We start from the raw sequence: 13,104 nt of genomic DNA, 5'->3' as shown, positions 1-13,104 counted from the left end.
TACCGGCCAGCTGCAGCCAGGCTGAGGCCAACTGCTGCTAGTTTTAGGATGCTGCTATCGAGGACTTTGGCTCTGCAGGTTTCATGCGCTCTACGGCATTGTCCACTTCTCCTTGAGGCAACACCAAGTCAAGGTAACTGAGGAGCTTAACAAGAAAAATGAAATGCTTCACTCTCCATTTCTGGTGGTGCTCCAGCTGGGCGCTGGAAGACCAGCAGCCCAGAGATGGTGGGATTGCTGGTGGCCACAGGTTTCTCGGTGAGTTGGGACGTGGCAGCTCTGATCCCCGTTGTGGGGCTGCCTCTGCCTGCTGAACACGTGAAACCCGGGTTCTGGCAGCTCCCAGCCTGTCCCGCAGAGCTCAGTGGTGGCAGTCTGTCAGCACCAATAGATTGGTTCCCTGGATCGCTTCTCACTGCAGTCAGAAAAACCAGGCTGTTGAGATGGAGAAGCCAAGGTCTGATTTGTGCACCACAGCACGCGCGTGGAACTGCCTGGGATCAGCAACGAGGGAGAACAGGTCTCGTGGGAAGCGGCCTCGCCAGCATAGAAACACCAGCTTGATGAAAGGGAAGTTCTAACCAAAGAAAGAGGGATTATGCATTTGCAGGACAGCTAATTAAGCCTTCTGGGAATACTTTTACTGAAGGTATTAAAAAGCAGATTTCTTGAATGAGTCACTAATGGATGAGGATTCTTCCTTTGAACTCTGCATCTCAGCCCAAATTTCTTCAAGAGTAACAAAGGGGAGGACAGAATTCAGCAACAGAGGGAGCACAGTTCTAACCACTCCAAAGAGAGAAACTTCGCTTTTGCCCAGCAAGTCCTTCGTGTTGCTGCTCGCGTTCCATACCGGCCTTCAAAAGCATCTCCATTGCTTTGCACTAGAACTGCACGAAGGACTCGCCTCCGGTGGTGAACAACCTTCGCTAACTGATGAGCGGGGCATGAGGCTGCTCTCGTGATGCTCCATCGGTGCTTGGTGAAGGCTCGGCGCTGTGACCACGGCCAGGCTGCGCTTTAGGGCCAGGGTTGGAGACTCATCCTCTCCCTCTTTGTGTGAAATGCAGATGGGCACTTTGAGGCTTCCTGCCTAGAACCGTGATGCACAGATGACACGACACCTCTACAGTTCCCACTTCAAAAGGATTTTGTCTTCTAGAACTGTCTCATGAGAACTGTCCCTGAAAAGGGAGGGCAAAGGGGAGGAGTACAGAAAGGAAAGAAAGTCTGGATGGCCCCCAAACCAAAAATCAGAAGCGTTTGTGCTGCATGTCGCCATGGAAGTAACACAACTGCCAAAGAGGACACAGACTGACTGGCACGAGCCGGACGCTGTCACACACCACTCTGTACGTGAGAACGGCGTGCAGGGGGAGCGGCACTTCCCGGCCCTGCCCGCGCCCTGCGCCCGCCCACGGACTCCGCTCAGAGGAGCGCTCTTTTGGTGGACGGCTGGTGAAGGGGTGCTGGCCTGTTTCAAAACCTCAAAGGAAATACGCTTCTCCGCAGAAGGCTGGGGAAGCCCCACTGAGCAGAGGGCCAAGCAGAGCCTCGCCACGAAGGCGCCGGGAAAGCCCTTCCCTCCCCAGAGCCCTCCCAGCCCCGGGACGAGGGGCAGCACTGCAGCCACCCCGCTCCGTGGTGTGCACGGCTCCGGCGGCAGGCAGAGCTGCCGCGCTGGGAGATCGATGAGCTGCTCTCAGGGACCGTCTGCCAACCCACTGCTCTTCCTTAACTACGGAATTTTGGCAAGACGTTTGTTCCTGGCTCTCAGCAAAAGAATCCGAAGAGAGGATAAGCTTGTCCCCATAAAGAAAGCCCACAGGGCAAAGGGTGCCCAGCAGCGCGTGAGGCTTCTCTGAAGAATTACTGAGAACAAGGTTTTTTACTGAAGGCGATCTAATTTCCTGCTTTCTTAGGACTCTCCTAGTGCAGCCAGCACTTTCACTAGGGAAGATAAATGCGGCACTTCCGAGTTCTTCTCTCACAGCAGAAAACCCAAGGGACGCTGAGAGAGAACACCTGCGAAACCGATGCAAACCAGTGGGGTTATCTGTACCCAACGTGCTGGCCCTCCCGAAGGCAGCGCAGTAACTCCACCAGCATCTGGAGGGCTGATGATGCTCAAGAAGTACTGGAAGAGTTTCCCTTCAGATGAATACAAGAATGAGCAAACCAGAAGAGAACAGTTAAATTTTGTAGCTCTAAGGGCTGCTACATTCTGTGTGGAGTCTCCTGAGCAGAAATAAATGCAGATCCTATGGGCAGTGCTTATGGGGCAGGTTCAGACTAGATAAAAGGAAGAAATTTTCTATGCTGAGAGTGGTGAGGCACTGGCACAGGTTGCCCAGAGAAGTGGTAGATTCCCCACTCTTGGAAACATTCAAGGCCAGGTTGGATGGGGGTCTGGGCAACCCGGTCTGGTTGAAGATGTCTCTGCCCTTGGCAGGGGGTTGGACGAGATGGCCTTGAAAGGTCCCTTCAGCCCAAACCATCCTGTGATTCTATGAACCTAAGCATGAAGTCCTACAAATCAGGAAGCTTGGTCCTATGGGTCATGGCCTGCAAAGATCGGCTACCTTGGCACCGCTCTTGTGTTCTTGGCACACGTGGGACTTACAAGGCACAGACAGCTGAACACACGCAACTGGCCTAATGTTTCCCGAAAGAGCTTTCACAGGGGTCAGAGACTTTATGAAGGGGCCCCGCAACTGCATTGTGCAAGAGCGGTAAAGCTGATGCTTTCCGAAAGCAGCCAAGGTACCGCACAAGCACAGTACGATCAACCCGTACCTCCACGCATGAAACAGCTCCGCGGCAGCGGGGTGCAGCAGTTCAGACTGGCATGCCACCTGCCTAGGAATCCCGGACAAAATTCCCAAATCTTCAGGTTCTGCCCAGACGACATTTCAAGTGGAAAGGCCAGCATTTTGGGGAGAACTCACAAGTTGGGCACCTCTATGCCCCTCTTCTGAGAGGGACGGCTCCTTTGGCAGGTCTGGTCCTTTCGGGAAGGTGGCCAGTAAGAATGCCGAAAGACATCAGGTGGATAACCTGTTACCTTGGCGCTGGGGAAACCAGGCAGGAACGCGTTTCAGACAGGCTGTGGTGCGGCGGGAAGGCGAGCCACACGGCACCAGGGCAGGAGGAGGCTGAGGGGGCTCTGCAGGAGCTTCACCTCGCGCTGGCTCTCCAGCAACTGCACCTCGCTGTGCTGGGGCTCAGCTCCCTTGGCCACCAGCGAGGAGGAAGCTCAGCATCCAGAAGGCAATCCCTTTCTTTTCCTTCTATCGAGTTGCTATGGCAACCAGCATGCTTCATCTAAGCCTAATATTTGGCAAGGGGCAGCCCACTCTCGATGCCTGTCTTGGCTTGCAGCCACTGTCCGGGTGCTCAGCAAAGCAGTCGCTGTAACACCACAGGAACTCCTGTCCTCAAGGAGGAGGACCCGGGGAACAACAGGCCGGCCAGCCTCACATCAGTCCCTGGGAAGATGATGGAGCAATGGTTTGGAAGCCATTTCCAAATATAGGGAGGACAAGAAAGCAATTTGGAGTAGACGGCACGGCTTTACAAAGGGGAAATCACACCTGACCAACCTGGCAGCCTTCTACGACCAAATGACCAGGTTGGTGGATGAGGGACGAGCCATGGATCTTGACTTCAGCAAGGCTTTCGAAACCATCTCCCATAACATCCTCACTGACAAACTGGTGAAGTATGCACAGGACAAGTGGAAGGTGAGGTAGAGTGGGAATGGGCCGAACTGCCAGGCTCTACGGGCTGTGGTCCGCAGCGTGAAGTCCAGCTGGAGGCTGGACTTGCGGTGCGGTGGGAAGGCGAGCCACGCAGCACCAGGGCAGGAGGAGGCCGAGGGGGCTCTGCAGGAGCTTCACCTCGCGCTGGCTCTCCAGCAAAGCAGCTGCACCTCGCTGTGCTGGGGCTCAGCTCCCTCGGCCATCAGCGAGGAGGAAGCTCAGCATCCCCAGTCCAGCTGGAGGGTGGACTTATGGTGTACACAACCCCCCGGGTTGGTATTGGGGCCAATACCTCTTAATAATGTCTTCATTAATTACTTGGATGAGAGGGTATCCTCAGCGAGTGAGCAGATGACACAAAACGGAGGAGTGGCTGATGATACTCCAAATGGGTGGGCTGCCCCTCAGGGTGTCCCCGACTGGCTGGAGGAATGGGCCAAGAGCAATTCATGAAGTTCAACAAAGGGAATCGCAAAGTCCTGCACCTGAGAAGGTGGAACGAGCCCACCCACCAGGATACGCTGGGGGCTGACCAGCTGGAAAGCAGCTCTGCAGAGAAGGACTGGGAGGTGCTGACTGATAGACACCAAGTTGAACAGGAGGCAGCAACGTGTCCCAGCAGTAAAAAAGCTGTTGGTGCCCTGGGCTGCATTAGGGACAGCACTGTCAGCAGGTCAAGGAGATCTCTCCTCTCTGCCCAGCGCCGATGGAGCACACCTGGAGTACTATGTCCGGTACTGGGGTCCCCAGTACAAGAGAGACAGGGACTTACTGGAGAGAGTCCATTGAAGGGTCACAAAGATGATTAAAGTATTGGAGCATCTGACACAGGAGCAGAGACTGAGAGGGCTGGGACTGCTCAGCCTGGAGAAGACAGTTCAAGGGGACCTCATCAGCTCATATAAATACCCGATGGGGGAGTAAAGGAGATGGAGCCAGACTCTTTGGTGACCACAAGAGGACAAGAGGCAATGGGCACAACTGAAATACAGGAAATTCCATCTGAACATACAAAATCCCTTGTTCACAGTGAGGGTGACCGAGCACAGGCACAGGCTGCCCAGAGAGGTAGTGGGTCCCTGTCCTTGGAGGCGACCAATGTCCTGGGCACGCTGCTCTAGGTGGCCCTGCTGAGTAGGGGGCAGGACCAGATGACCTCCAGAGGTCCCTTCCAACCTCAGCCATTCTGTGAGCCTGTGAAATCAGACTGTGGGGCACCAGCGCAGATCTGCCATCAGCCAACAGCCAACGATGAGAAAGCACGGATTTGTGTAAGCCTATTATGACGGGCTGTTCCTTTTTGCGGAAGCTGCCCAGTGGCAGAGCCTTCTGCGAGGCTTTATGCAGAGAGTGCTTGAGCTGATAGACCTTCCCAAGGACCTTCCTCCAGACCCTTCAGCCAGCGTCCTCAACCTTCTCTGGTGCACATGCAGCAAGAAAACAGCAACGTACTCCTGCAGCACCATCCACGCCCGACCTTCCCTGCCAGCCCCCACCATTTCAGTATCAGCTCTCACTCCTCACACCGTACGGTGCAGAAGACGCTGGAGGCATCGGCACCACTGCCAGCATCGACAGCCACAACTCAGGGGGACTGCGCTGGTCGGCCTGCAGAATTCAGCTTTAGCCCTCGGCTGCCCATCCCTTTACGTTTATTAACACTGAACTTCCTCTGCTCTCACGCAGGTCACTCATTTGGCTTGGCTAGTTTCCCTCTAGTTCTTCTCTGTCCTCTCTAAGTTCGATGTCCCCCAAAAATTCATGTTTTCTGCAAATCATGAACTCTCATTAATCGTGATGGTTTTCATGCAATTAATAAATCTATTAAATGAAATAGGACCCTGCTACGAAATACCTGACTGCCTGCTATTAACCTTTTTCCACAGCAAACACTGACAAGCTACTTCTATTCTTCATTTCTGGTATTTTTTTCTCTGTAAAACATGTCCAGACTGAAGTCCTACTTCTTGCTCTGCAAGAATTCCTCAATATTAATAATCCCGCTCCTACGCCTCCGATGCCTGGCTCCTGAACCGCAGCCTGGGACAAGGACTGCCGCCTTTGCTCCCGGGACAGGGGCAGCTGGCAGGAGAGCACAAGCTTCCCTGCTCAAGAGCAGCCTGGGTGAGGAGCGTCGAGTGAGGGACAAGCACAGCTCCCTCCAGCCGAGCGTCCTCAGTGTCAGAGGACTGCGTTCAGCACAAGTCTCATCACGGTGCCCAACCACTGATAAGATGACAAACCCACAAACAATCCACTTGTAATTTTCTGTCTGGAGAGGGGAATGCAAAGGAGCCCAAAGCATCCCTCCCGCATTGCTGGCGTGCTCAGCCGCCGTGCGGGCAGCGCACCAAGACCTCCGTCCCCAGATGAGTGCAGACCTGCCAACAGTGAGGAAGCAGAGGATGCTCAGGGCAATGAAACAGTCTACAGAGGACAAACCTCCCTCCCTGAAGGCATGTGTGCCGCTGACACGCCTCTGCACCGGGGACCAGCTAGAGCCAGTGTCTCCTGCATCCATGGCACACCATGGTACCATGCAGAAAAAGTTTGAGTTCCTACATCTAAGAAGTGAAGTTCTAGATTTCCTCAGTCTGCTCGGGATCTGACTTCCTTCTGCTTACTGCAAGAGCAGACAAGGGAAGAAGTCCTAGAACTAGCACAGATTCAGCATCTTCCTTGACTCTGGGGATGACAAAGAGATGGGAAAGCTGATTCCTACCGCTTAAGCAGAAAGTGAACACGTAGCAACCAATGGTGTGAATCAGGGCAGCTCTGTGCTGCTATTCGGGTGTTCAGCAAGAGACCCTCATTTCACAGGGCAAGCTTTTAATAAACCCCAGGTCATGCAGGACCAGCCAAGTTTGCGGATCACGCTTAGGACTGCAGGACATGAGTGCAGTGATGTGGCCAGAAGCTCTGTGACCACAGGAGCTACAAGCGGGAGAATGCTTTACAGTACAGCTGGAGACAATGAATTTAAAAACTGGAGTAAGATATAAAGTCTCTTAAGCCATGACTCCCTGCAGGCCATAGCACGGGGCGGTAACGCCAAAGCTGCTGCTGGGCTGAGCTGCTACAGGCGCCGCGGCTGGGGTGAGCGCTGGAAGCAGCTTGGTGCGTGCTGCCGTCGGGAGAGCCGTGACCCACCACAGCAGATCCCGGCAGCGCGGGTCGAACCCTGGTCTGACCTGTGCAGCCGGCTCAGCTGGCCTGGTGCATCGCAGAGGACGATTAGGGAGGGACTTGCCCGTGGTCAGGTAACACCATCACGCACAGAAAACACCAACTATGAAACACTCTGCGCAGTCTAGCGGGGACAGGAGCATGAACAAATCCGTGGAAGGCAAAGGCAAGCAGACATGAATGGAAAATAAGGCCCGTGTGTCGGGCTGGAAGATGATGTGGACCCAACTGAAGTTTGTTCCAGCCCTGGGTGCCCTCAAAGCACGGCACTCAGCTCTGGGGGCACGTCCGGCAAATGCCCCAACAGACAAATGGAAACAGCGGGCCTGAAGCTCTTCTCGCCTGAGGAGCATCTCAGAGTGACCTGGAGGATGCTGCGCTAGGTTTAACGATTCTTGTCTAATCACTTCAAGCAGAGTAAGAAAATCCACTCCAGAAAGCCGTGGCAATTGCCACTGTTTTACTCATTATGGGAGGACAAAGCTGAAGATCTAAGCAATGGGACGGTATCCCTGATGAAACTGCGTGGGGACGCGACAAGACGGGGAACCCCGGTTGGTGCCTGGAGAGCAGAAGGATGAAGCTGCTGCTCTGAGGCTTCGGGTTTCCTTGCAGTGCGAGGTGCACGTGAAGACCAAGCCCTGAACTGGCGTGATGCCCAAAGGATGATATTCACCTAGGAACTGCCCGCAGTCCCCGTCTCCTATGGATGCACTGCCGTTCTTACGGAGAGTTCCCGTACCAGCCTGACATGGTCAGATGAGAGCAAATTGCACTTTCGCTAGGTTTATTTACTTTTTTGCTCTCCCAAACTGCGTATAAGACATTATCCCAATATAGTACAGAGGCTGGATTTGGGAAAAAGCCAGCCAGCCATGAAAACCCTGGAGGTATGTTCCCTTTTGTGGTTTCTCAGTGTAATGTCTCCTTCCTGTTTCAAAACAACCCTTTTTTCCTCTCTCTCTCTCTCTCTCTCTCCATAATTTCCCCCTTCTCTCTGATCACACTTGTGCAGCTGGAACAGGAGTCATTCTTGCTGTTCACTGCTAGAGCATTTTCCCCTGACCTCCAAAAACTACCTGACCTTCCTAGCTTGCCGCACCATCCCACAAACTTCAGCAGGACCTGTCTGCAGGGTCAGAACAGCCTGTCCTGTCTCCTGCGCTCCTGGCTCACAGTCACGGGCGGCTGACCTGGAGCAGAACGCCTCTGGGCTCAGCAGCCTCTGCACAGATCACGGGAAGGTGAGAGCTGCTGGCAGAGCATTTGACGCAGAGCTGTCATTTAACGGGCCCCTGGAAGCACCCAACCGCTCTGAAGTGTGGTTCTAGTCCAAAAAGTGCCCAGAAAAAGAAGAACTCGTGACTCTTCCTATTTATTGTTCCTTGCTGGTGTCAGATGAGCTGGGGGAGGGTACGTTTGGGTTTGTTCTTCAGTTCCCGATTCCCAGTGCTGAGCTCTGAGAGCCAACACAGAGCATCCCTTCTCCCGTTGTCGCCCATGGTGGCACGGCGCAGGCCACGTGAAGCCCTGGGGACACTGCTGCGTGCCCCGCGCTGGGGCGTGCATGGGAGAGCGGGGAGACACGGCTTCACACGGCCGGCGCGGTGCTTGCTGCGAGTGCTACAGGCAGGAAGAGAGCAGCGGGCGTTGCTCGAGAAACCCTGGCCTTGCCTCTTGCTGCGCTGGAGCCCGGGGACGGTCCCCTGGCCTCGGGCAGGGCACGGGCTGGACACAGAGGGTTCAGTCGAGCCGTTTCATTGCTTTCCCTCAGACCCAACTCGCCTTGTGAATCTCACCGACAGCTAAAACCTGTGCCTGGGCCACAGGCTCTGCGTTCTGGGAGCTGGGCTCTCCTCCGGGCTGGGTGTGGGGCCGAGCCCCCGGCCGTGGCTCGTGCAGGGCAGCGCTGCCCGATCCTGCAGCCTGAGCTCTGCCACGTGTGGAGGAAAGCTGGTCTAAGGTTTACATTTTAGGTGACAGGTTTTGTTGCAGGGAAAAATGACCAGAGTCTGCAGTGAAAGCCTGACCCTTTGTGCAGCTACTGAGAGGGGACGGTGGCCCGTCGCTGTCTGACTGTGATGGCACAGGAGGTTAATCTACAGGGTCAGAAGACAGATAATTGTGTACACAGAGCTAACCCCGTGCCTCCAGCCAGCGGCAAGCACTCATGCATCTGAACTGATGGTGCCTTAGATCTGTTGTGGAATTGAGTCTCCTCACTTGTGCACCCTAAAAATACTCTGGGCTTACAGCACCCCTCCTTTCCAGGGAATTAAATGCAAAAAACTGTGCTAAGAAAACGCTAAAGGTGCTCAGACCCCTGTGAAACCCAGCACAGATTGCGTATCCAGGTTCAACACTGATCTTCCTGGACCAAAGCAGCAGCTACCCCTACCCCTACCCCTACCCCTACCCCTGCCCCTACCCTCTTCGGGCAGCAGAAGGGAACGATGCCACTCGCGATGGGCCCTGGGCAGAGGCAGAGTCTGCTGTTCCCCTCTCCTGCTCGTGTTTACACGCTGAGCACAGCTCCTGGCAAGGGCTCCCTCCGCCGCAGGGCAGTGCAGGCGGGTGCGGGGAGCGTGGGGGCCAAGCAGCCCACTGCAGCACCCCGAGCCTGGGCACGGGGCTGCAGCCCGCAGGAAAGCAGCAGCCAAAGCTCACACTTGCTGAGCTGAGCCAGAGCCTGCCCGCAGCGTCGGGCCCCTGCTCGGGGCTGTGCTCAGGGCTGGCGGGGCTGCACAGGGTGACTGCAGCTCACGCTCCGAGTCGGGCAGGGATGCTGGGCGCGGGCGAAACAATGTCCAAAGCTTTCACACAAACAGGGCTGTGCAAGAGAGGAAACATCAGCTGATGATCACAATCAGTCAGATGGTGCTGGACCGGAGCAGGCACTGCTATTGTCTGAAGTGCCGGCTCAGCGGAACGGGGACAAGCCGGCTCCCATTCAGCGCAGCCAGCCATCATCCCCGAACGCTTTCTGACCAGCTGGTGCTGCCACTGGGGCCGCCGGGCAGCGTCCTAACGACGCGGGGGCAGAAGACAGACTGAGCAGACCAAATTCGCTCCGTCCTGCACCACAAAGCTGAGGGATGACCCAAGCACCCGCAGTGCTAACGCGAGCGGCAGATCTCCCTTGGGCGCAGCCCCAAACACTCAGACGCTCTGCGACACCAGCAACAGGACTGAATGCATGGAGACATGGGCGTATGCAATGACATGAGCACCCTCCCACCGCTGACCACACGCAAACGAAGCAAGATTTACTGTGCAGAACCTGAGGCATGAATCTCTCCACCCAGCTCTAGCCAGAGCAGCGCTCCGTCTCCGGCCAGACCGAGGGGCTCTACAACCTTTTGCTCCACCAGAAGGACCGAAGTGGGCCAGATGGCTTCTGAGTCTCCCACACCTCTGCTTAAACCCGCCGTGTTACAGCCCGGGACTGGAGCAGAGCCGATCCCTGGGGCAGGCATCCGGGTGGCTGTCTGGAAAGCCCAGCGGTGGTGCAGGGCTTCTGGCAAGAGGAGTTTCCTAGCGCTGCCATTCTGCTCTCCCGGGGCTGGCCCTGTCCAGCTGGGCACCGGGAAAGGGATGCAGACTTGGAAATTCGGCACTTGGCAGAAAATGACAAGTAAAATCAAACATGAGACTGCCCAGCGCTCTGCGTGGGCTCTGGGGTTGCGTTCACACGTGGAAGCGACACAGATGTAGGTAGCTAGTTTCATACACGCTACGGGTAAAAAAACCAGGACAGACAGACAAACACGGAAGCAGCACAACCAAGACCACACAGCTGGCCATGCACACTGGGGAAATTCGCCTGGTGGGCCCCCGGATCAGGGGCGCATGCCACAGCAAAAACCCTCCAGATCCCGCCCAGGCTGCAGGCGACCTGCTGCTGCCGGAGAGCGATCCTGCCACTCAGCCCAGGGGCGTCGTGCGGACAGGGGGGCCTCTCCCAGGTCTCACTGCCTGGGGAATGCACGCAGCTCATCCGCCACGGGCTGGCGACGGGATTCGGCAGCTCTGGTGGCAACTCAGACCTGCTGGGGACGTGGACCAGGGAGCTATGCCAGCGAGGACTCCTCCAGCGGCAGTCATTAACCAGTTTGGGAGCAGGGGGGGGCAGTTTCCTGTACCCTGATTTCCCTACAGCTCTCTCAGGTAAACACTTATCCACGGTTTAAGTTTGTGCCAACAGTGACTTCCCTGGGGACACCGTGAGTCACCCGCTGTGGGTCGCGGGGCTGGAGCTCCTGCGGCGCTGGGGTGCCTGCCGGAGGGCAGCACTGCCTGCGGGCCTCTTCCCCGCTGGCCAGCCGAGCCCCGGCCTGGGACGGCTCTGCCATCTCGGGCAGCAAGAGCTGCTGCCTCTGCCTCACGGGGCTTCTGCTCCAGATGACCCAGGGACACCCACGAGTGGGAAGTCAGGAGCCTGCGGGAAGGGGGAGCCTTGTGCACCAACTGCACGGCGGGAGCTGCTGGGGCTCAGAAAGGGGATGTTGGGGCGGCAGCCGGCTCAGCCCCACACTTGCTGGGGTCCCTCCCGTCCCTTGCTGGGGTCCCTCCCCTCCCTTGCTGGGGTCTCCCCACCCTTGCTGGGGTCCCTCCCCAGGGGCCTGAGTTGCGCCAAGGGGGCCCTGCCCCTGCGCAGCCCTTGCTGGACGTCCCCTGGGCAGCCGCGACGGGGGCACACGGTCTGGTCCGGGCTACGGCAGGAATCCCATGGAAACCCGAGGGAATTTCCTCAGTCGTCACCTACGAGCAACAGCACAGGACATCACAGCACAGGGACACGGACATGCTACCGGGGCACACCAGGGCGGGCGGGGGACACTCACATGCCAGAGCAAGCGCCGCTGCCCGCTCTCGGCCAGCCGGGATGGCGGGAGAGCGGGGAGCGGGACCGGCACGGGCGCGGGGAGACGAGGTGAGTTTGCTATGGGATGAGAACATGCTCACTTACACAACTCGCCCACCCTCCGGAGGCCAGAGGCGGTTCTAGACAGAGCAGCGCGGACATGCAGATGGAGAGCAGGAAGAGAGGCAATGAGAGAGAATGTTAGCTCCGGTCCAGGGCAGCAACAAGACGGAGAAGAGCGAACGGACTTCATCACACGGCCCGAGGCCGGCACGGGGCCGAGGCCAAGCGGCACCACCGCAGGAGCCCGGCCATGCCGCGAGGCCCGAGCACCTCCCATGCTGGGCGGGCCTGGGGGCTCCGGCGTCATCGTGCACGGCACGGCGATGCCCCGCGCCGGGGATGGGGCAGGCCTCGCAGCGCCGGCAGCGCCGGGCAGAAAGGCTTCGCCATCTGGGGAGCGTGGCTGAGCCCCGGGCAGCTCTGGGAAAGGGGCGATCCCGGGGGCAGCGAGGGGAGCCAGGAAATGGCCGACACGGGGCTTTTGGGGCAGTGAAGGTCGGGACGTTCCACAGCGGCTGAGGTTCCGTTCGTGTGTTTACTACAGGAAATGGGACATTCATAATTGCATGAGTTCGACAGCCAAAGCCTGAAGGATTCGACAGAGCTATTTGTAACAGCTGGAGGAGAGGGAGGAGGAGGGGAAGAGACAGGGAAGGGACAGGACAGAGATTGGGGAAGGCAGAAGAGGGAGGGGAAGGAAACAACATATGCATGAGAAAAAATGCCCCACAGCAAGAACAAGAAAGAGCGGCAAATACAGTTCAACATCTTTTCTGACTTTACCCAATAGCTGTGTTAAGCGTTTTGCTTTCATGGTTGTGAGAATAACAGCTACAGCTAAAGGTCAATGGAATATTATTAGGGCCTTGCAAGTGAGTTAGGGTTCCCAGAGGGGATAATCACAGTTCCCCTGGTACGGGCGTTTGCTTCAATCCCTTGCTGAGGTCTGTGCTGTGCCCAAGGACCTTCCCTGGGCTGGCAGGGGAAAATTCAACATCTGCTCTCCAGCGGGCAGGAGGGACATGTCGCAGCTCCTCGCAGGGGCAAGAGAGACCTTGCACCCGCTGCCGGGGTGCTGGGCTGCTCTACTGGGCTTTCCAAACCTTCTTGTGCATTGCAAAATCTCTCAACTGTGGCTATGGGGAGGGAGCAAGAGGCCTCGCCCCACCTAGACGACATGGCCCCCTCCTCCGAGCAGAGACGCCTCGTCTCCCCAGTCTGCACTGCTGG

At 56.9% G+C, this 13,104-nt stretch overlaps 1 protein-coding gene across 8 annotated transcripts in view; it reads right to left on the bottom strand.

The window, feature by feature from the left end:
• SHANK3 (SH3 and multiple ankyrin repeat domains 3) overlaps positions 1-13,104 on the bottom strand; it is a 383,466-nt gene that overhangs the window by 11,179 nt on the left and 359,183 nt on the right. Inside the window, exon 25 of one of the 8 annotated variants that reach the window (XR_008574833.1) lies at positions 11,917-12,491. The exons of 5 other annotated variants lie outside the window; for them this stretch is intronic. Coding sequence is in view for 1 of the 3 variants with exons in the window: in XM_054811572.1 (XP_054667547.1) it covers positions 11,917-11,951 (35 nt within the window). In the remaining 2 variants the exon portion in view is untranslated. The remainder of the gene's footprint in view (positions 1-11,916; positions 12,492-13,104) is intronic. 2 more of the 8 variants (XR_008574834.1, XM_054811572.1) reach the window with 2 other exon arrangements.

This window comes from Grus americana, chromosome 1 (genome assembly GCF_028858705.1).
Source record: "Grus americana isolate bGruAme1 chromosome 1, bGruAme1.mat, whole genome shotgun sequence".
In the NCBI taxonomy this organism is placed as follows: Eukaryota; Metazoa; Chordata; class Aves; order Gruiformes; family Gruidae; genus Grus; species Grus americana.
The sequence above is the reverse complement of the archived record's forward strand: the minus strand, read 5'-3'. Positions and strand labels throughout refer to the sequence as shown.